Below are 22066 nucleotides of genomic sequence, written 5' to 3'. Positions count from 1 at the left end.
AATAAAATTTAATAATAATAATAAAAAAATAGTCGCTCTGAGTCATGCTCAATCAACAACGGCAACAATCACTAATAAACTCTGATATATAGTTATCTAGTCCAAGCTCTCCATAGCAATGAGTGTTCTAGGATTCTCATTCTTCTCAATGTCAGCTAATGTGTCATTATCCACACAGTCATATGCCTTTGCATAGTCGATAAAACACAAATAGACATTCTTCTTGTATTCTTTGCTCTCAGCCAGTATACATCTGACATCAGCAAGCTACAGCCTCTTCTACATCCACCTTAATCCTCTGGCCATTCCCCATCTATGTACTGGTCTAACTGATTTTTAGTGGTCTTCAGCAGTATTTTGCTTACATGTGAAATTAATGATGTTGTTTGATGATTTCCATATTCTGTTGAATCCCCTTTCTTGGGAAGGGGCATAAATATGGTTCTCTTCCAGTAGATCAGTCAGGCAGCTGTCCTTCAAATTTCCTAGCATTGACAGGTGAACACATCCAAGGCCAAGACCGCATCTGTCATTTGAAACATGTCAATTGGTAGCCCATCAATTCTTGGGACTTTTTATTTTACGGTTTGGTTTTTTTTAACATTTTCTATTTGTTAGGGGCCTTATTCTTTGCCAATGCCTTCACTGCAGCTTGAACTTCTTCCTCCCCTGCCATTGGCTCTTGATCACATGGTATGTCATTAAATATTTCCACGTCAGCCAGTTCTTTTTGGTATGGTGATTCTGTGTATTCCCTCCATCTTTTGTTGCTTCCCGGATCATTCAAGATTTTGCCCATGGCATCTCTAGGTACTGCAATTCAAGGCTTGAATTTGTTTTCAGTTCTTTCTGCCTGTGAAATGCTGAGCATATAAACTTGTCTAAAAGCTGAGCCTGGAGCCACACCAACATTCAGAGATTGGGAAGAAGAGGATGATATTAGTTCAATGTGCAAAGCAAAGCAGATGAAGGAAGAGCAGCCACGGAGAAAGTGGGGAACCAAGAGCTCTCTGTACCAAGAAAACCAAGAACAGGAAATAGTAACTGACCTTTCAGCAGCAAGACCACTTGTGACAATGGCAAGTTCTAGTGTTGTGAAGAGGACAGCCTGGTGAAAGTGGACTCAAGAGCAAATAAGAGAGAAGACAATGCCAGGAGAGGAGAAAGTGAAGGCAGTAAGTGTGAATGGCTCTCACAGCTTTTGAGGGGTCTTGCTATAAAAGAGATCAGAATTGTAAGGCAGAGATGGAGGGGTCATAGAGCCAGGGGGGGTTCTTTTCTTTTTTATTTTTTAATTCTTTTTATTGATATGTTAATGAAATTATACAGGAAATTTGGATTTCCATTCATTCATTGTTGCACATTTTCCTCCCTACAACCCCCAGTTCGCTTTTCTCTTTAAAAAGATTTTTTCGTTGTTGTACAATTTCTTCCCCCTGCCCCTCAATCCACTTTGCTATACACTTCTTATTCTGGACTATTATTATACAAATAATACCTAATCATATATTTCTTTTAGACAGTTCTTTCACTAATCTATTTATATGCAGTGTTATTTATCCCCTCTTTTCTTAGTTTCTTCCCAACCCCCATGTCAGTCCTGTTTTGTAACAGTGGCATTATGCAGTATTTGTCCTTTTGTCACTAAGATATTTCACTCAGCATAATGTCCTCCAGGGCCACTCACTTTGTATATTTCATGAGTTCTTGTTTTTCAGTGCTGCATTGTATTCCACTGTGTGACCATACCACAGCTTCTCTACCCATTCATTTGTTGATGGATTCTTTTTCTTTTTAAGGATGAGGGAGACCCTATATCATATCTGTAAATTTATCAGAATGATCCAATGTTGTTGTTTGTTGTTATGTGCCGTCAAGTCGTTTGCGACTCATAGCGACCCTATGTACAACAGCTCTAAAACCTGCTCTATCCTGTGCCAATCACACTACCTCTGACACACCCATCCCAATTACCCCAGTCACTGAATCAAGCCACCTCATAGAGGGTCTTCCCCTCCTGCGCTGTCCCTCCACCCTCCCAAGCATGATGCCCTTCTCCAAGGACCTGTCCCTCCTTACAACATATCCAAAGTATGTCAGACGAAGCCCCAGCATCCTTGTCTCCAAGGAGTAGCCTGGTTTAACCCTCTCAGGATCAATCTGTTTGGTTTCTTGGCAGTCTATGGTGCATTCAATACTCTTCTCCAGCACCACAGCTCACAGGCATCAATTCTCCTTCTGTCCTCCCTAGTCATTGTCCAACTCTCTGATGCATAACAAGTGATTGCAAAGACCATGGCCTGTATCAGGCACACCTTAGTCTCCAGAGAGGCACCGTTGCTCTTGAGTACTTCAGAGAGGTTCCTAACAGCAGACTTTCCCATCGTAATATGAGAGAAATAATTTGAAGACATGAGAGCCAGTGGGAGAGTAACTGCAAGGATAAACGCTTTCAGTTGGTGAGAAAGGATGGGGTCTAGGGCCCCAGTGGATGCTTCACCTTAGGAACAGTGGCAGATGATTCACAGGAGAAGGGAGGGAGGCAGAGAATGTGCTGATCAAGAGGTAGATTTTGGAGAGTAAGCACACAGAAGTGTCCTGACTGCTACTATCTTCTCCATCAACTAAGAAGCAAAGCATCAACTGAAAGAGAAAAATTGTAGGGAGAGGTACTAGAAGAACAGTTGTGAAATAACCACCTGAAAGAACTGGTAAATGACACCACTAAGAAAATGTCATAGAACTGCAAAGAGTCTCCCTGGAGTTAGTGGTTAGAGATATAGAGGGAGACAGCACGGCTTGTGTGTTTTCTCGCCAACTTGACTCAGCTCTGAATGCAGATGCAGAACAAGAGCTCTAACCAGCAGCTGAACCATGAAGCTAATATAGGTAGAATGTTGGGTTTAACCTGCCTGGCAGAAGCAACTGGCACTTAACTACTACCCTAAAGGTTGGCAATTCAAACCCACGATTGGCACCATGGAATAAAGGCCTAGCAATCTGCTTCCATAAACCTACTATCTGCTATCTAAAAATATCTTAGGGCGCGATAGTTGTGCTCTGCACCATATGGAAGTCTCATGCATCAGACTCAACTTAGGAGGGCAACAGGCTTGTGAGGGTTCTGCCAGACAAGAACAGAAAGAGGCAGAAGTCAAGGAGTTAAAGGAGTGATTATAAAAATGAACTTTAGAACCAGAGTTGAGTAAGAAGGAAATAAGGACATGACCCAAGGGATGATGATGAAAGATGAGAAAAGGGTGAAGAGATTAGAGGGCCAGTCGAATAATGGAAACACTGGGTGGAAGAACAAGATAGCAGGACAGATTTGCAAAGTCAAGAGGTGGTAGTTAGAGAAAAGAATCTTTGAAATTAAGACTTGGAGGTGAGGCATTTTTGGGTAATGACAAGGTCTAAAGTATGAATAGAGAAGCAGAATACTGAGATGGGGATGGGCAGAATCATTGAGAGTGAGGAATTCAAGAAATGGAAAAGCCCAGGTTTTGAGTGAGTGGCCTGTGAGAATGCTGAGGCCACAGAGAACCACTGACAGAAGGGCCACTGATGGACGCAATCATGGGAAAAGGACCAGGAAGTGAGGGACTGGACGGTTATGATTAGGTAGCAGTAGTGTATGTGCTTCCAAAGAGTGATGGTGTTTAGAAAGGAAAAACTCAAGATGTGGAAGGAGCATTGAAAAGCAGAGTTCAGGCGAGCTCTGGTGGCCTAGTGGCAGGAAACTGCACTGCAGTCCCAGAGGTGCGCGGTTCAAATCCACCAGATGCTCTGCTGAAGAAGGAGGAACAATCTCCTCCTGTACCAGTCAGATCCGATTTGACGGCACACACACACACACATACACACACACAAAAAATAAATAAACAAAAATTAAAAAAAAAAAGAAAAGCCGAGTTCAGCCGCCTACCCTCCTGCATTTCCTCGCCCAAAGGGAGCTTGTGATAGAAGGCAGCAGGGGAGGGGAAAGGCCTTCAGAGGAAAGTTAGATTTTCAGTGAGAAGATGAGGTACAACAGTGAAACGTCTAAGGATGGAAGTGATTTTTCAGACAAGTTTCACACTGAGTTTCATATATTCATTTATGGTTTAGGGTTTGGTTGTTTTTGTTTTTATAATAAAACCTCTATAAGTCACCTACTTTTATATGCCTAGGAATTTTCAGAAAGGATGCATAACACACTGAGCAGCCTGAAATGATGGTATACCAACAGAGAGGCCATGAAATTTAAGCCCTGACTCCCTCCTGTTAGTAAAAGAAATGGAATGGCCCCTGGAGCCACACTGTTGAGGGGATTCCCACAGTGGATGGAAAGGGACCACAGATGCTTCTTACAAGTCCCTCCTACACTGAATTCCTGTAACTCCATCAGCATGACTGAGTTTTCATTTTTGACCAGCCTCTTCACACCACTGGACCTCACCACATATGTGAAGGGAGACAGTTGATCCTGGTTTTTGTCTTGGCTTCCTTTAGCTCTGGTGGACTGTTAATTGCCTGGAAACCAGTTCTAGGATCAGTCTTGTATTGGAAAACGAGACTAAATAGGCCCATTAAGGACATAAGAGAGGAGCCCAAGAGCATGATGTAATGGGGGTACAAAGGCCCATCAAACTTTCACTTGCATTTAGTTTCTCTTTCTCATCCTTCTGTGGGTGTGTGTGTGTGTGTGTGTGTGTGTGTGTGTGTGTGTGACACACACACACACACACACACCAGGTAAGAAAACTCAGAACCATTTATGCTGCAGCAGAATCCCTACAATCACACCCGTGGTCACACTATCCTGACCAATCACATGATCATCCCCACAAAGACACAGCTGTCCGACACTGTATCACAAAATCTCAACCCCACCTACCTTGAGCAGGTTAGGCAACTGCTGAGTGACCAGTTCCTTAAACTCATTGAAGCTGAGGCTGCCCTTCTTGCCCTCCTGCACTGAGAAGGTGAAAAAGGTGGTAACCACCGTCTCAATGGCCATTTCCAGCTCAGTAAGCGGCTCTGCTGCCATGAGGACCCCACAGTTGTAGCGGAGAACCTGAGGTGCTGACCTGCAGGAGGCGAAAGCGCAGGAAGGGAAAGTCAGGGAGCCCGGGGAGCCAGCACTGGCCAGAGTTCCCTACCCTGGTTTTGCCACCTCAAGGTTCTTGTGGTGGGAAAATTATAGAGGAAAGGGAAGGGGCTGGAGATCAGCGGTCCCCCTGCTAGTGTAGGTGGGGCAGGAAGTGCACTTTCAGTTGCAGTCACCTCACCTTCTGTAGAAGTCTGAGTCCTTTTTGATGTGTGTCTGAGACCCCCTCTGTGGTGGTCCCGAGGATTGGGGTGTATTCTACTGTGTCCTCTAACCGTAAGTTCTCAGACTGGTGGAGGGTGGCGGGAAGGGGTCCCTCTTTGGAGTGTTCTCAAGTCTAGCAACCCCTCTATGGGATTTCAGTCCCAAAAGGGCCTCTCTGAAGTCTCACCCCGCTTCAAAAGGTCATGAGCTTGGTTGCGCCTGAAGTTTGTTTGTGTTCAGACCTAGGTCTCCACCCGCCTTCCCGCCCACACGCTCGCCACTCTTCCCTGAGGGGAAGCCGAGGGTCTGGCAGATGCCCAGCTGCGGTCGCTCGGGCGGGCTGGCTGGCTCGGTCTGGGCAGACCCGTCTCCTTCGTTCCCCGCCCAGCCTCCCACAGACCCTCCCCTCTCCGTTCCCGGGTTTCTGGGGTCCTAGACGGGACTCCAGGGCTTGACGCCCTGTGACCCCAGATGGAGCGAGATTTGAGCACTCACAGTCCCCCGGGCACTTAGGAGGCTGCTTGGGCTGGAGAAAGGGGACGCGTCCAGTCGCTGTCCCCCTCCCCACCCTCTCTGCTGTGACGTGATCTCCTAAAACCACTTTCTAAATCTCTAGCTGAGCGGGGTCGGAGTAAAGAACCTAGGAGCCTGAGATGGAAAGGGGGTCTTCAGGCAGTGCCCTGCAGGTTCAGAGGACCACCACTCACCGGGGCAAGGCGATAGGATGCAGCGCGCGGGAGCCGCTAGGCTGAGGTTTATAAGCGCCCAGTGGAGGCGGAGGAAGCGGCTCCCCAGCCCGGAGATATCGAGTTTCCAGTAGTTGATTTGGAAGAAAGGGTTCCGCCCAAACACGCCCTCCAGCCGCCGTCAGGCTTGGAAGCCGGGCCCCCCCCCCAAACTAGCCCCACAGCGCCCCCACTTGGAAGAGGACGCGAGGACAGGCCGGGAGTCGCCTGGAGAGATCCCGCTCCGCAGGCGTTCTGTCCCTCCCAATCCAAGGAGCCTGCTGCCCCTGTCACCCAACATCTAATCCTCAGGAATGTGTCTGCCTAGGGAGAGAGGCGGCTGCTGACTCGGAGAACCAACCAGGGGAGCTCAGCGCTATCAGACTCGAACTCTTAGAAATGTCACAGAAGGTAGCAGAACTCAGAAACCAAGACCCCCTAAGTGGATCTCTGTGTGTCCACACACAAAAAGTCTTGAAGGCTAAGAATCCCATGGTGGAGCCCCTGAGCTACAATCCTTCAACTGAGGTTCTCAAACTGAAACCCCTCAAGCCCACTCCCGGGATAAAGTTAGTCACTCAGGGATCACCACCACACCTCCCCTCCACCGCCCCAGTGAGTCTCTATGGAGAAACCCCAAGGCTAAAAATCCCTTCAGGAGAATCCTGCCCTTTCCCATGCAGCAGGGCACAGCCAGCTGCAGGGACTGGCCAGCTGAGCTGGAGATAAGACACCCAGGTCCCTCCCAAGGCCTCCTTCCCATGCCCCCTGGCCATGCTGGTGCCGAGCAAAGGAGAGGTACGGGGGGTGGGGGTGACCAAGGCTCTGGAGGAGGACACAAGGCAGTCTGTTCCAGCCCAGGAGACAGAGGGCGCCTCTGTCCACTCCTGGCCCCTTGCCCCGCTGGGTGTCTGTGAAGGGGTGGAGCCGGGGGGGGGGGGGGGACAACTAAAGACAGGTCTCCTCACACAGCTCCGGTAGCCACATTTGCAGGCTCATCTGACTGTCCAGAACCTGCTCCCATCTCAGGCCCAGGCCGACAGTGAGTATCCTGCCTCACCTGGGCAAGAGCCTTACCCTGCCCACTGGGGGGATAGGGTCTTCTGAAGGCTCCCTCTACCCTGGGAGAGTCTTGAGAATTATAGTACTGTGAATGAGAGAGGGTCTGGGAGGAGAGGGGGCAGTCTGGGTTTTGGGAAAGACAAGGTCAAGAAAGTGGTGAGGGGAGGCAAGTGAAGGTCAGGAGATCTGGCAGCTCAGGTGGCGAGGGAGCCTGTGGGGAACCTGGCAGACACCAAACTTCCTGGAGACTCGTAGCAAAGAGCCTACAAGTCGCCTCCAGGCCTCCCTCAACCTGTGAGGCGCATGGATGGGGACCCAGCCCTTGCCTTGCTTCCAGTGAGGTAAGAATAAGGGAGCAAACAGAACAGCTGTTTCTGCCTGCCCTGCCTGTACTTCCCCCACCAGCCTCAGCCTCTGCCACCCACACCCAGCCGTGCCAAGAGCCCTGGTCCCGGGGAAATCCGGGGGTGGCAGAGCATAGACGATATCAGATCGAGGGGGCACTGCCCACCCCCAAATCTACCTTCACATGACCTCCCTGTCTCTTCCTCTTTCTTGGCCCAGACCTCCAGATTCCTATTTCTCCATTCCTTTCCTCTTTGTTTTTCCATCTGCCCTGTCTGTCCACCCACCCACGCACTCCTCACCTCCACCCCACCCTATCCGACCCCTGCAACCAGGTCCTCACAGTACTGCGCCCCCACCCCGCAAAACCCCAGGGGGTTCAAGGACTCCAGGCAACCTCCTGGTGGCCCTTCTGAAAGAGACAGGTAACTGAGCCCCAGCACCCCCCCTCACATGCCCCTTATCCCCTCCATCAGGCCCAGATTGGGTTCCATCTCCCCCTGTGTCTCTGTGACAACCACTTCTCATGTCCGGAGTTCAGGTGACACTGACAAGGGTTCCATTGAAGAGCTGGGATGTCATCTGATCAGGGCCCATTGTCCAGTCTCCCAGGCCCAGGGAAGGATGGGGGACACCTAATCTGAGACACCTGAGCTGCCCTCTGAGATCATGGAGGGCCACATTGTCCCAGGGCCAAGGGAAAAGAGGGCCCCCCTCTCTCGGCAGGCACCTCAACAGACCCCTCTATTCTTCTCCTCCATTCCAGCCCCTTGAACTCAAAAGACTTCTCACATTCAGTCTTTTATCTCCTCCAACACATACGCCCTCATTCCCTCTATAAACCTTTCTGGAATTCCTCAGGGTCCTCAGTGGCCAGATTGGGGCTGGGGGAAGAAGGGTTTAGAAAGTATCTGGGACAAGGCCCTATAGGTCTATCACCACTGTGGAAGCCCTGGCTCCAGGGATTAGGGTTAAGGGTCTCTCCCCACTACTCGCCTGAAGGAAGGGCTGGTTCTGCAGAGAAGTGAGAAGAGCCAAGCTGGAGGTAATGGAAGCCACAATGCCATATTCAGGAGATAACGGAGTTGAAGGCCCAATGGGTCCCTAGGTTGCTGACAGAGAGCTTGGTGGCAGAGAAGTCCTCAGGAAGTCCTGGACCACCTACTCTGGTTGCTACCCCTCTCTGCAGAGGGCATCACACTAGCTAGGGGTGAGTAGAGTAGTCAAGATTGTGAAGGAGACCCCAGCCCACCACCTCCAACAACAGAACTTAGCTGTGCTGGGCAGGCAAGGTCCAGGGTAAAAATAGAGTCTGGTGACATCCTGTGACCACTTCTGCCCCACCTTCCTCAGTCCCTGCCCTGGCGGCCAGGACTCCCTCCTGGCATCACTCCAGGGCCAGCCCAGCTCCATCTACCCATATGTCCATGACTAAATCCTGGCTCCCGTTGGTCTGGATTTAGGTTTGTTTGGATTTCTCCAAATATTGCAAAAATTTTGCCAGAGCACCCCTCACCGCAGCCCCAGAGTTCACTTCCTCTGCTATTTCCATCCTTTGTAGGGGTAGGTAAGCTGCTGAAATGGGCTCTGAGCTCGAGACTGCAATGGAGACCCTCATCAACGTGTTCCACACCCACTCGGGAAAGGAGGGGGACAAGTACAAGCTGAGCAAGAAAGAGCTGAAAGAACTGCTGCAGTCTGAGCTCTCGGGCTTCCTGGACGTGAGCGGGGAGTGGAGGTCGAGGGTGGAGTGGATGAGGGGGTGGGCCTGTCCCTGTCATCTCCATCCGCATCCCCAGCTCAGCCAACCCTCACCCTGCCCTCCCAAGCTTTTCTTCTGGATCTCTCTTCCACTTTCCCTGGCTTAGGCCCAGATGCCCTTGTTTATGGAGCACCTGTTGAGTGCTGTTGTTACTGCACACCAGAGTTAGAAACAACCCATAGCTGACCCTTTGGTGGGTTTTCAGAGGTATTTCATTGCACAGGAGTAGACTGCCCATCCTTCTCCTGCACAGCAGCTGGTGGCCTCGATCCGCATGCCTTTGGGATTGCAACTTAGCTTCTTGCCACTAGGCCACCAGAGCTCCCTTGTTGAGTGCTAGACCCCGTGTATATATCAATAGCTAGGCAGGTTCACAGTGTCGAAAGGAAAGACTGACATCTGAAAGGTAACCCTAACTTCTGGAAATGTACAGAACCTTAAACTGAATTTCCGAAAGGTTTCTAGGAGAGTAGTAACCTGATTGGAGTGAGCTAGCTTCTCCAGAGAGGTGACATTTGAGCCATGAATTTCCACTGGAATATAATTGGGGTAAATGCAATGAGTTGCATTCATCTTGATGACGGTGGATTTAAGTAAGTCGGTATTTCAGGAGAAGACAGCAGCATGAACAAAAACATGAGAGAGAAAAAAGGATAGACTATGCTCAGTAGTTTAATATGGGTGGAGTAAAAGATACAGATAATTAGGCTGCAAATACTAACAGGGGTCACAGAGTAAAGGAGAAGCCTCAGGTTACAGTAGAGAGTGCACAGGTTTTGATATTTACTTAGACCTGGGTTCCAATTCCAACCCCACCACTTTGTAACTGTGTGACTTGGGGCACATTGCTTAACCATGAACTGGCAATTCATTACTTTTAAAAGAATAATAATGAAAAGGGAGGCCCACTGGTGGCCTACTGGGTAAGGAGGTATGATGCAAACCCAAAGGCAATTGGTTCAAACTCACCAGCTGCTTCTTGGGGGAAGATAGGGGCACTCTCCTCCTGTTGTGATTTGCTGCCTCTGAAAAAGTACTAAATGGTTAGTTATGAGTCAGTTCCAGCTTGACAGCACAGATTTTCTTCTATTTAAATCAGGGGAGCTGCAATGGCCTAGTTGACAGGGAGTTACACTGCTAATACAAAGGCCTCTCTGGCAGTTTCAATTCACAAGCAACTTCTTTAGAGAAAATGGGTACTCTCCTGTGAAATTTACAGCCTCAGAAACCCATTGGAGGCTCATATTTTCTTATATTTAAGATTGTTGTTGTTATGTGCCATCAAGTCACCTGTGACTTATAGTGACCCTATGCACAACAGCTCTGAACCCTGCCCTGTCCTGAGCCAATCTTACTTTTTTCCCATTACCACAGTCACTGTGTCAATCCATCTCATCTGGGGTCTTCCCCTCTTGCACTGTCCTTCTACCCTTCCAAGTATGATGTCCTTCCCCAAGGACTGGTCCCTCCTGGCCTTGTTCCCAAAGTATGTGAGATGGAGCCTCATAATTTAAATTAGATGATGTTTATTAACACTGAGTATTGTGCCTGACTCTTTATAAGCATTGTGCATTTGGCAATTGATGTTAATATTGTCCCTCTGCCATGTTAAGGAATTTATTCGCTAGACAACTAGTCCATGACTGTTGACTACTTTTGAAAAGGGAAGCAGAAGGCCCACTAGATGTAGTTCTCCCTTCAATCATCCCTCTCTCCTTTATTCTCTGTCAACTACCTTCTTTTCCCTGACTCAGTGGTAGGGCCCTATACTTTTTATCCACTCTCCTCTCCCTCTCCTTCTTTGGCAGGCCCAGAAGGATGCAGATGCTGTGGACAAGGTGATGAAGGAGCTAGACGAGAATGGAGACGGGGAGGTGGACTTCCAGGAGTATGTGGTGCTGGTGGCCGCCCTCACTGTGGCCTGTAACAACTTCTTCTGGGAGAACAGCTGAACAGACAGCCCCAGAAAGCGGCGCCCTTCCCCTCCACTGTGCCAGACACGCCCTTTCACCCAACTTGCCCTGAACCCCGTTTTCTTCCCTCTCCACATTCCCATCAAGGGCGCAAGAGTTGCAAACCAGGTCTGCAATTCCTTTCATTAAAGGCTTCTCACTCGCCAGCCGGTTGCTGTCTGTCTCCTCTGGGACCCAGAACTGGGTGGAGAATGGAAGGTTCCACCTTGCCTTATCTGGGAAGGAGTCTTACATGGGAAGGAATTTACTTGTATTACACCCTCCTATTTGAAGAATAGGGTGCTTTGATGGTTTAGTGGTAATGCGTTGTGCTGCCAACCTAAAAGGCAGTTTGAATCCATCAGCTGCTCCACAGGAGAAAGAGGGAATAGTTCCTCCCAGGTGGTTAACAGCTTCTGAAAACTTTCAGGAAGGTCTGCTATGAGTTGGTTCCAACTCCATGGTACAGAACAACACCTTGAAGGATGTTTAAAATTGGGGGGGGGGGGTCAGGGTTCCAGCTGTCAATGAAGGAGACATTGAAATTTCGGACAAAAAAAATATCTCCATTCAACAATATTGACTGAGGTCTTGATGTTGTTGAGTATTGTCAAGTCAGAACTGACTCAGGATAGGGCAGGCTTCAGAGCTGTAAAACATAGAGGTGCAGGTGACTTGACAGCACGTAACAATAGGTGATGCAAAAGCTAATGCATTTTCCTACCAACAGAAAGGATGGAAATTAGATTCCAACAAGAGTTTCCTCAAAAGAAAATACTAGTGATCTGCTTCCAAAAACTTAGTCACTGAACGCCCTACCGAACATAGATCTACTCTGACACATATGGTTAAGTAAGTATGAGTCAGAAATCAACTCTGTGTCAACTAGTAACAGATACCATGTCCTAGACAGTGTATAGAAATTGAGGGTATGGGGGGGGGCGGGGGGGGAAGGAAAAAAACAACATCCTTACCCCGTATCTGGCTCAAATCCAGAAGGGACATAGGACCATTAAAATACAGACACAAAGTGGTAGGAGGGGTTGAAAATGGCCTCATCCATTAATTTCTCAAACAGTTGCGCACTTAATTGTGTGTCTGGGCATAAATCAAGTGCCTCTGTCAAAATCCATATAGATGGTAGGTGAAGAGGGAGGACATGCAAGGGTGAGCAGAGACGCAAAGTCCTTCCTCAAATAGGGATCAAGTAAGGAAAATGGAGAGGTTAGCGTGGTGACAAATGGCTCAGGATCCGGTAAAGGCCCAACGCGGGCCTTCCCACACATCTCACTGCTTTAATAAAGAAAACGAAATTAAATAAGAGATATTGCCCCCTTGGTCATCCGAAAGAGACGGGATAAAAGCCCAAGTTTGGTGTGTTGTTTGTTTTTTATTTATTGTTACACTGTGTGATGCCAACACAGTGGTCCACGGTCGGAATCCACTAGCTGTTTCAGTGAAAGATGGGCATTCTCCTGTGTGATTTACTGCCTCTGAAAACCCACTGGAGGGTCGGCTATGAGTCGGTTCTGACTCCACAGTACACACTGTCACCACTTTGGCTTAGCTCATGCTTGGAGAGATAAGTGAAAGAGGGGAAGAACTTGGAGGAGATGGTTGACACAGTGACTATAACGCCCTTGAGCACGGCAGAGAGGAAGGCCCTGGTTAAAGGTTCTGATCTGTTGTGTGCAGTCTTTACGAGTCTGTAGTCTCAACAACTTAGCTGACGGAGGGATGAATAAGGGAATATGAACACTGTTTTCATGGTGACTGACTCGGCTCTCAGCAATACCAATCAGAAATGGTTTTAGGAGATTACAAGACCAAAACTGCCCGGTCCATGAGGCACCTTCACGAAATCTCGGATCAGGCTATTGCGCATGCGCTTTGGTGGGCCGAGCCCTCCGTGTCAGGCCAACCGGTCCTTCCCTAAAGCCCCGCCTCCCCCTCGGGACCCAGCCCCTCTCGGGGCCCCGCCCCCGATCTTGGAGTAAACCGGCACCGCGGCTCCCCGCCCCCTCGCTGCGTGCTCTGACGTCTGATGCAATCGCGCCGACGCCATCTTAGCCGGCCCCACTCCGCATTGGGCGTGGCCGCCATTTTGTTTTGGCCATCGAGCGGGAGGTGGCGGTGTCGGCGGCAGCTGTCGTGTCCGAAAGGAAGCAAAGGGCAGGCTGGGTGAACAAGCGGACTGACCAGACAAAAGAGCCAACAGAAACTGAACAAGCCTAGCCGTTTATCGCTTACGCATCTCACCAACCGCCCACCAGATCACCCCGAGCCTCCCCCGCACCGTGAACTTGGGTTCGGCCGGGCCCCGGCCCGCCTGCCGCAGCCGTGGTGGCAGCCACGGGAGAAGCACTGGCGTCCGTTTCCTTTGGTGAGTTTGCAGAGGGACAGCCGTGGGCGGTGGATGGGGCGGGTGGTCGCGGAAGCGGGGGTGCTGCGGCGGGGTGGTCCTCGGAGGGGCGGAGCCTGGGAGGAGGATGAGGAGGGAAGGAACTGGAAGCTGATGGCGGCCTGGAGGAGTAAGGGGGACGGGAAAGGAAGTTGGCGGGGTGATGGCACTTTGCGGGGAGGAGCCCCGGTGCAGAGGTTGAGGGTGCTGGGGTTGCAGCCCGACAGGGTGGCGGTGGGTGCGATCGGCGCGATGGCAGCGGGTGTGGCCGCCGTGGGGTCTGACGGCAGCCGTCGGTGTCGCAGCGGCTCCGGGGCCCCGGCTGCGGACCTCCGTCCTCGGGTCCTGGGTGGTGCCCGCGTCCGGCTGCACGTGGCGGCCACTCTGCCCGCTCCAGGCGCCGGCCCCCACCCGCCCCAAGGCTGTGACTTTGGAGGTCTGCGCGGAGGCCGCTGAGATGTTGAATCGCCAGCTTCTCTGTTAGCCTCGGGCTGAAGCCCCAGCGCCCCCATGTCACGTCATATGCGGCCAGTTAAGAAAAACCTCCGGTCCCACCATCTCCGCAGACAGGCGTTGTCCTGGTGGCCGTCCATGTCAGGAGTTGGAGGCGATCGCTTTATAAACTAAAGCGCGTGACGGGGCTTTTCACGTGGCCCTCGGGGAACGCAGTCCGCTGCTTTTTGAGTCCGACTCACGACCCTCTGCTAGGTTTTGGAATCTAAATCCTAGTGAAGGGAGACCCTCCAGCCCAGTGTTTTCCCGAGGAGCAGCTGTTGCATTCAAACTGCCAGCCTTTTTGGTTGCTCAACACCCGACCTTCTGCACCAGCTGTGTGTGCTGCCTTACTGGAAAGGCTTTTACACTAATTTTATTTATTTTGTTTTGTTTTTTTTTTTAGTTTATGGTTGGTTCTAACTCTTGCAGAAATGAGATATGAGATGGTCTTTATTTCAACATGGTTTTTTTTTTACCCGCTGTGTTTTGTAGATTCTCGGGATTTGAAGATGGCTGCACAGTCAGCTCCGAAAGTTGTGCTAAAAAGCACCACCAAGATGTCTCTAAATGAGCGGTGAGGCAGCCAACAGCAACTTCAGCTCGTTCATAAGAAAACATAACTTAAATCGGCCCTGGGGTCCAATGCACCAAAAAAAAAAAAAACCAAACAACCCACATGGTTTTAAACTAAGTATCAACAGAAGGCTACAGACTTCTGTTCTTAGTTGCATCTTATGTGGTACACAAAACAATTTGGGCGGTTCTTCCAAAACCCCTTATCAGTAGATTTTTATATTAAGCTGTGTGAAACCTTTATCTGGTGGGATGTATTTTAAAAGACTCCTCACACCCTCCCTCTCTTCACGTTTTTTACATTGATACAGGGGTGGTGCAGCACGGTAGCATGGTACCCTGGCTGCAGTAGGCTTGCTGCCCAGTCCAAGACCAGCAGTATTGTGTCTGGCCTGTAAGAGGCAGGTAGCAAGCCGTGAATCTGTCCAAAGGCCCTTGAATGTCATTCTTGGGCCTTGTAAGAGGCACTTGCTTTGCTCCATTTCACTTTTCTTCCATTCTGCTTTTAGTTTGTCTTTGTTTTGCATTCTTTTACAGTTGTATTCTTCCTTCATTCTATTAAATTTAAACCTTGACAGGAATAATAGGCTGTCTTTCACAAGCTCTTAAATGACCTAACTTTCTCAGAATTATTTGGAGTAGGGGAAAGGGATTATTTGAAACTAAGAAAAGTTTAGATATTTAAAGTAGTTTCTGTTTGAAGACTTTGTTCTTTGAGGCCCTTTTGTTGGTCAGTAAACTAAGTTGATGTTAGATTACTAGCCTTACTTTAATGTCTATTTTTGCTTTTTCTGAAGCATGTCTGCTGCTTACCTATCCTCTTTGGTATGATACACACTTCCTATCTCAGTATCCAGAAGCTATTAAGTAAAATAGATAAGAAAATGTTATGTGTTTCTATAGTTGGTATGAATATACTGATTCCATAGTTTTTACTTAGTGCAAATAGTTAATACACTTAGTTGTTAATTGAGCTTGCAGTTTTGAGTCCTCCCTAAGGCGCTTCAGAAGAAGGGCCTGGCTGGCAATCTATTTCTCAAAACTAAGCCGTAAGAAACCTTACTCCGCCACACATGGGTTTGCCATGTGTCAAATCAACTCAGTTGTAACTGGTACAATTTCCATGAATTTTGACGGTGCTCTGTTTTCTTCTTCATGTTTGCCCTTAAAATGCACTCTGGTCTCCTACAGCTTTGCCTTTTTTTGTCTGTCTTTGAAACTACATCTTCTATGTCTCATTGTCGTCATATCTGCTTATTGCGTGTTTTTCATACCTTCTATTTCTCTAAAAGCCGTTACTTGAACCCTTGTTATCACTTTTGATTGAATGTGCTGCACTTAGCTGCATTTCTAAGTTTCTTATTCTTGCAAGTTTGTGGAAACAGAGGAGTCTTTAACCCACATCAGCCTTGATCTAAGTGTACCACTTTACTTAAAGTTCGTGGGATCTGGAGCTCCTGGTCTAGCAAGCCATGAAAATGCCAATAAATGTTTTGTAATAAAGCTTTTATTTAAACATCCATTTTGTTCGACCTTGAAGCTTTACTAATATGCTGAAGAACAAACAGCCGATGCCAGTGAATATTCGAGCTTCGATGCAGCAACAACAGCAGCTAGCCAGTGCCAGAAACAGAAGACTGGCCCAGCAGATGGAGAATAGACCCTCTGTCCAGGCAGCATTAAAGCTTAAGCAGGTGAGAGAATGAGTCTTAATGTTCCAGAAGCAGCTGATGATCTGTCAGGCAGTCTACTGAGGCTGTCAGGACATGTGGATAATTACAAGGTGGCTCAGGGCAAAAACTGAAATACCTGCAGCAAAGAGAAGCTCTGAGAATTCCAACTTTGGCAGGTACTAATAAGTAACTTTTTTTTTTAATTGTTTTTGATTCTTGGAGAGTTTGCCGTCAGTGTAGCCTGTTCCTATATTGTCTATAAGTGTTAATCTTTTTTTTTTATTCTCAAATTTTTCACTCCCAGAGTAGATTTATGACTTTTTCCACAATGAAAGTTGGTTTGTGTTCCTGATTATCTTCCAAATATCCTTCATACCCTATGATTTCATTCACAAAACTAATGACATTTTATTTTTCATGATCCTCTAATCTAAAAAGTCTGAAAATTTTAGTCACAGATTGTCAGTGCTAAAAAAAAAGAATAGGGTGCACTCATCCCCACAGCTCCTGAACTTTTATCAGTAAAGTAGCATGAGAGCACTGAGGAATTTAAGAATTAGGAAATTCTCTTTCAAACTTCCAGTAAGAAATAATTGTATTCAGAACTGGAATTAAACTTGCTCTTTATCATTCATAGACTTTATATGCAAGTCCGGACAGTGGCTGTGGAAGGATATGTCCAAGCTGTGGCTGGACGTCTGGAGGGCGGTGCCATGCAACTGTAAGGACTTTAGCTGGTAGCACTGCATGGCTGTGTGTAAATTCAACAGTTAAATATAACACACACTCCCATCCCTCCCCCACCCCACGCCATTGGGCTCATTGACCAAAAATAAATGAGGTGCTCTGCTTCTGTTACCTTAAGCTTTGGAGTCACTGGACTCATCTTTGCCTTAGGAAAATCATAAAAAGCACCACATTGTCCAAGAGTAAATGTACAAAAATAACTGAAGATACCATATCTTCTAAAGGCTCTTCCAATAAATAGCCTTAAAATACAGGATATGCAGGATGTAGCTCTTGGAACAATGTTGGTCAATAGAACTTTATGCAGTGACAGGACTGCCCCATCTAAGCTTTCTACTAGTGAAGCTGCTTGCTTCATAGGACTTGGAAATTAAAGATCTGGAAGAAAGGGGAACTTTTAAGCACTGTGTGGTTCTCTGACTATATTAGGAAGATGTACTTGATGTGACATAGAATCCTATCCCCATAATCAATTGTGTGCTGTTGAGAAACTGGTACTACAGAACCTATGATTGGGTTTGGTAGCCCTTGATAAATAATATAAGAGCCTTTCCTACCCCTCTTAATTAGAAATATTTTGTGATCTTGTGTTAGAGGGCTAATAATGCCTCAGAACATCATTTTAGGGAGGATATTAAAGGGGGAAAAATCTTGGTTGTCACATGGTGAGGGTTAGATTATCATTCATATTGATTGATGACTTTATAGGAAAACAGATTTGCTAGTGTCATGATGATATTTAAAACCATAATGCCCCCTTTAATTGAAAGAATTCTTTTAAGATTTGATGATTTTTATTGACTTTGTTTTGAGAGACAGATTATTAAATCTCTTACCTCCCTGATAAATACTTGTTCAAATGTAGCCCTGAGTTTTGTGATTATAGCTCACCCATCTTAATTCTAACAAATAAGATTGGCTGTCTCTGTACAGGGTTACGTTTGCGTTATTTTTAATTAAAGGTTGTTATACTGGCTCGTTGAAGCTGTTTGAAAAAGGTAGATGTGGGATTTATGAAATGTAAGGAAAGAAAGTTTGACTTTTTGTGTTTATTTACCTCTTAAGGTAAAAAGTGGACCGTCTGGAGATAGATACTCAGAGGAAAAAAAAAATGGAGCAGCCTGGCCTCTTTGACTGAGAAATCAATCTTATTCTTAAAGTCACAAGAACTCAAATGAACTTGTAATTTAACTTTGCCCTGGGTGTGATGAACTTCTATGGTGTTTGAGTAAGCCTTTGAAGACAGTGGTAGTCCTTGGGCAGGTATGAATCAAGCCATGTATCAACCTTTGGTTCAAAAACATCAGAATCCATGATTTGAACAAACTATAAGAGTGTTCTTCCTTAAAGTCCCAATTGGTATCATATAAGTAGCCAAAAGTAGTGAGGTAATTTGTAGTGATGCGATTTCATGGAACCATACTCCCGAGTTTAAAGAGTTTCTACTCTGAATCCGATTTTGTCTTTTATGTACATGTTCCGAGGCAAAGGCTTGCTTCTGGTTTGGAATCTTTATGACAGTGTATCTCCCTCCACACTAGACATCTCACTTGCTGCTTTTTTCCTCTGCACTTTAAGTTGCCATATCAAACTGGATTGCTTTTTTGATCTCAATCCCCCCAACACCTTTTCTTCCAGAAGAGCTTAAAGCAGCGCCTGGGTAAGAGTAACATCCAGGCACGGTTAGGCCGACCCATAGGGGCCCTGGCCAGAGGAGCAATCGGAGGACGAGGCCTGCCGATAATCCAGAGAGGCTTACCCAGAGGAGGACTACGTGGAGGACGAGCGACAAGAACCTTGCTTAGGGGCGGGATGTCACTCCGAGGTCAGTGCTGTATACCTGGTAATTATTGAGCCCTACTCTCTTCCCTTTTCACTTGGGCTGCTTATGGATACATTTGTTTAAGCCTGAATTTGTATTAATATAATTAATAACTTTTGAAATCACATATTTTTAATAGTGCTGCATGTCTTTTATCGATACCATTCCTTTTCTGATAATGTGCAATGGTGAGAGGCTATGACCTGCATAACAACAGGTAATTCATGTCATCTCCATTCCATTTTAACACACCTGCTGCTGCTTGAATCAGAGCACATTCAAGTTCTAGGAATAAGTCAAGTCTAAGACATTTTCTGGTCTTTTGGCCTCTGTCTCAGCTATCTCTCATATTTCTGATACTCTTAAAACACTCTTTGATCTGGAAAAGAATAGGACAAATTGAGTCATAGCACTTAGCTATATGTTATGTTCTGGGCACTATTAATACTCTTTCCTCTTGGTTTTTGTTTTCCACAAGAACCTATGGAGAGCAGGAAGCACATCGTTAAATCTGCCATAATGCTAGGTATCTGATTATTCAATGGATACTTATTACTTACTAATTTATATACTTAATTAACTTAATCCCACATCTTTGGAAAGTGGGTTTTGTTATACTTGTTGAATTGACTGAATAAAGAGCAGCATAATCTGTTCACAGTGTTCAATTTGCCCCACCCAACCTAAAAATTAACCAGATTACTCTCATTTAACCCTCACTGCCTTCCTTTGGTTAGAATCTACTTTGTCTCTTTTGGATTTACCTGCCTATACATTGTATGCCTCCTCTCCAAGGTCAAAACCTGCTCCGAGGTGGACGAGCCGTAGCTCCCCGAATGGGCTTAAGAAGAGGTGGTGTCCGAGGTCGTGGAGGTCCTGGGAGAGGGGGCCTAGGGCGTGGAGCTATGGGTCGTGGCGGACTCGGTGGTAGAGGTTAGTCAGCTACCAACTTCAGAGAGTAGCTCCCCCTATTTCCCTCCCTCAAAAACTCAGAGCCACCTTTCTGCACAGCTTCAAATTCTAGACAGGCCTATTTGTGTGTCTTGTTTTGTTTTGAAACTGGCTTATTTTGTAAATTACACATGCTACTAGTGTAATAATCTCATGGTTTTCCCAAGAACCAATCAAATATTTAATACAGAGCCAGATTGTGTACAGTTGTCCCCCAGGCTCTTGCAAATATGAAGTATATTTGTAAAATGATAAAATGGTTAAGTTGGAGCTTTACCTTTCTTTGCCCTGCTCCATTACAAACACACACCATGTAACTCCAATCCCAGTGATCAAATAAGAATAGAGAAGAGGAAAAACATAACAAATGTGAAGTAGAGAAAGAGGATGATGAAACTTAAGAGCTGAGCATTGGCTCTAACACCAACTAAGTTCAGAGTAAATTCTGTGCCTGTAGGGAACCAAAGACTTGATTCAATCTTTTTTTAATAAAAGATCAAAGTGGCATCATCTTCCCTCTTAGACTTAATTGATGTTTGTCTTTTGACTTAATTGCGACATTATTACTGCTTAATGGTGTTTTTATTAGTGCCAAATTTCATGGGAGCTTTCTGGCTTACAGCCTAGTGGAAAAACTCCCAACCATACCTGTCAGGGAAGGAAAGGTTCTGTTATTTTAGCAGCTATGCTTATTTCATCCTTTTAAGGTATGTGGTGAGTCTTCCATATTTATGATCTTGAAGTTGTCATAGAGTATACTGACTTAGGAAATTTGATAACAGGACTTGATTGAGTGAAGTGCAAACTTAGTTTAGGTTTTAGGATGAAATTGCATGTTTCCAAATTATTTTTCATTTGGTTTCTAAGACATCACAAAAGGTATGGGAGATAAAGTAACTTTTCAGAAAACTTAGGTTTTGTTAACTAAATTGAAACTGTTTCTGAGACAATCATACAGTCATAAGGTGGCGCAAATCAGATGTAGAAGTAACTAGAACCACTCAAAATATTTTCCCATCTCCCCACATTGTTCTGGTGTTAAAAACCTCTTCAGTCTGTTGATGAAAGGTCAGCTTACTGTGCTAGGGAAGTTTGAGGAGAGAGGAGCTAACTTTTCAAACGGATTTCCAATAAAGCCTGGTCTGAAAACTAGCTTCACACCCCTGATTCTTTGTGCCCTTGTTACTTCCTCTAATGTTGTGTTTTAAATATCAATTTGTGGGTCTAGACTTTATGTAATTTCTTTGTATAAGAAGTTATTATGATTTTTCCACTGTAATTTTTAATTATTTTCCCATAGTTAATTGGTAAATTTTTTTCATATAGAGATAAGCATGTAATAAGGGATTCATTATGTGTGCTTTCCATGTGTTGCTTTTTACCCAGTGTGTTTGCTATTTTTCTGTTTCCTCTGTGCCCTACCCTTCAGCCTTTCTCAGTTAGGCCCCACTATTCGGAGGGGCATTTACCATACCACCTAGTAAACCTGCTTATAACTGGTGTGTTGGTTTTTTTTTTCCCCCCCTTGGACCAGGTCGGGGTATGATAGGTCGGGGAAGAGGGGGCTTTGGAGGCCGTGGACGAGGCCGTGGACGAGGGAGAGGTGCCCTTTCTCGCCCTGTACTCACCAAGGAGCAGCTCGACAACCAGTTGGATGCCTACATGTCCAAAACAAAGGGACACTTGGATGCCGAGTTGGATGCCTACATGGCACAGACAGATCCTGAAACCAATGATTGAACCTGTTTACACTCCCGTGAGAGACTGTTACTGAAGTTGCCACATCTGTAAATAACCTTGATATAACTGATGAGAAGAAACCTAATTGATGCTGGAAGGACGGTCGGTCGCAGTATGTTATGGACTTAATTGCCACCAGTTTGCATTTAGTGTGGGTTTGTTTTTGTTTTTGATACTGTGTTTTATGAAATTCTTTCTCCTTTGGTTTGCTTTTGTATAGTTTTTTTGTGTTTTTTTTTTCCCCCACCCAGACTTCTCTTTGAACATGGATGTGTTTGTTGGCCTTGTGGCTAGAACATCCTCTGTCTCACCTCATCTGCCCTGTGTTCTGACTTTCTAACATTTCCTATGTTCATTTCTGCACCCCAAAAAGAGATCCCAGAAAGAACCATTGGGAGGGGTACATTTTGCAGTCAGTTACCCTCCATATTGTCTAGTTTCCAAAATAAAGTTTGGTTCTACAGCCTCTCTAATGGCCTTTTGGAAATCTAATATGGTAAATATGAGACATTGATTTTTAGGTCC

General features: G+C 46.4%; 3 protein-coding genes across 5 annotated transcripts in view; 2 read left to right on the top strand and 1 right to left on the bottom strand.

Moving 5' to 3' along the window:
• Window positions 1-5029, bottom strand: part of S100A13 (S100 calcium binding protein A13) — a 15465-nt gene extending 10436 nt beyond the window's left edge. Inside the window, exon 1 of the mRNA XM_006895880.1 lies at window positions 4877-5029. Within this exon, the coding sequence (XP_006895942.1) occupies window positions 4877-5029 (153 nt within the window). The remainder of the gene's footprint in view (window positions 1-4876) is intronic.
• Window positions 5030-7011: 1982 nt separating this feature from the next.
• On the top strand, window positions 7012-11139 carry S100A1 (S100 calcium binding protein A1). The gene is made up of 3 exons (XM_006895879.1): window positions 7012-7064; window positions 8998-9146; window positions 10996-11139. Exons 2-3 carry the CDS (start codon window positions 9006-9008, stop codon window positions 11137-11139), a joined length of 285 nt encoding a protein of 94 aa, XP_006895941.1. The 5' UTR covers window positions 7012-7064; window positions 8998-9005.
• A 2083-nt stretch (window positions 11140-13222) lies between these two features.
• CHTOP (chromatin target of PRMT1) lies at window positions 13223-21745 on the top strand. 3 transcript variants are annotated; one of them, XM_006895877.1, is made up of 6 exons: window positions 13223-13522; window positions 14528-14609; window positions 16149-16302; window positions 18670-18853; window positions 19646-19783; window positions 21336-21745. In XM_006895877.1, the coding sequence occupies exons 2-6, from the start codon at window positions 14545-14547 to the stop codon at window positions 21539-21541; spliced, it is 747 nt and encodes a 248-aa protein (XP_006895939.1). In that variant the 5' UTR covers window positions 13223-13522; window positions 14528-14544; the 3' UTR covers window positions 21542-21745. The 3 variants fall into 3 exon arrangements, with proteins under 3 accessions (XP_006895939.1, XP_006895938.1, XP_006895940.1); XM_006895876.1 differs by having other exon boundaries at window positions 13434-13522; window positions 18667-18853; XM_006895878.1 differs by lacking the exons at window positions 13223-13522; window positions 19646-19783 and having other exon boundaries at window positions 14545-14609; window positions 21336-21541.
• Window positions 21746-22066: the final 321 nt, after the last annotated feature.

Source organism: Elephantulus edwardii, unplaced genomic scaffold, assembly GCF_000299155.1.
Source record: "Elephantulus edwardii isolate Elephantulus edwardi_28Jun2011 unplaced genomic scaffold, EleEdw1.0 scaffold00176, whole genome shotgun sequence".
Taxonomy (NCBI): Eukaryota; Metazoa; Chordata; class Mammalia; order Macroscelidea; family Macroscelididae; genus Elephantulus; species Elephantulus edwardii.
The sequence above is the reverse complement of the archived record's forward strand: the minus strand, read 5'-3'. Positions and strand labels throughout refer to the sequence as shown.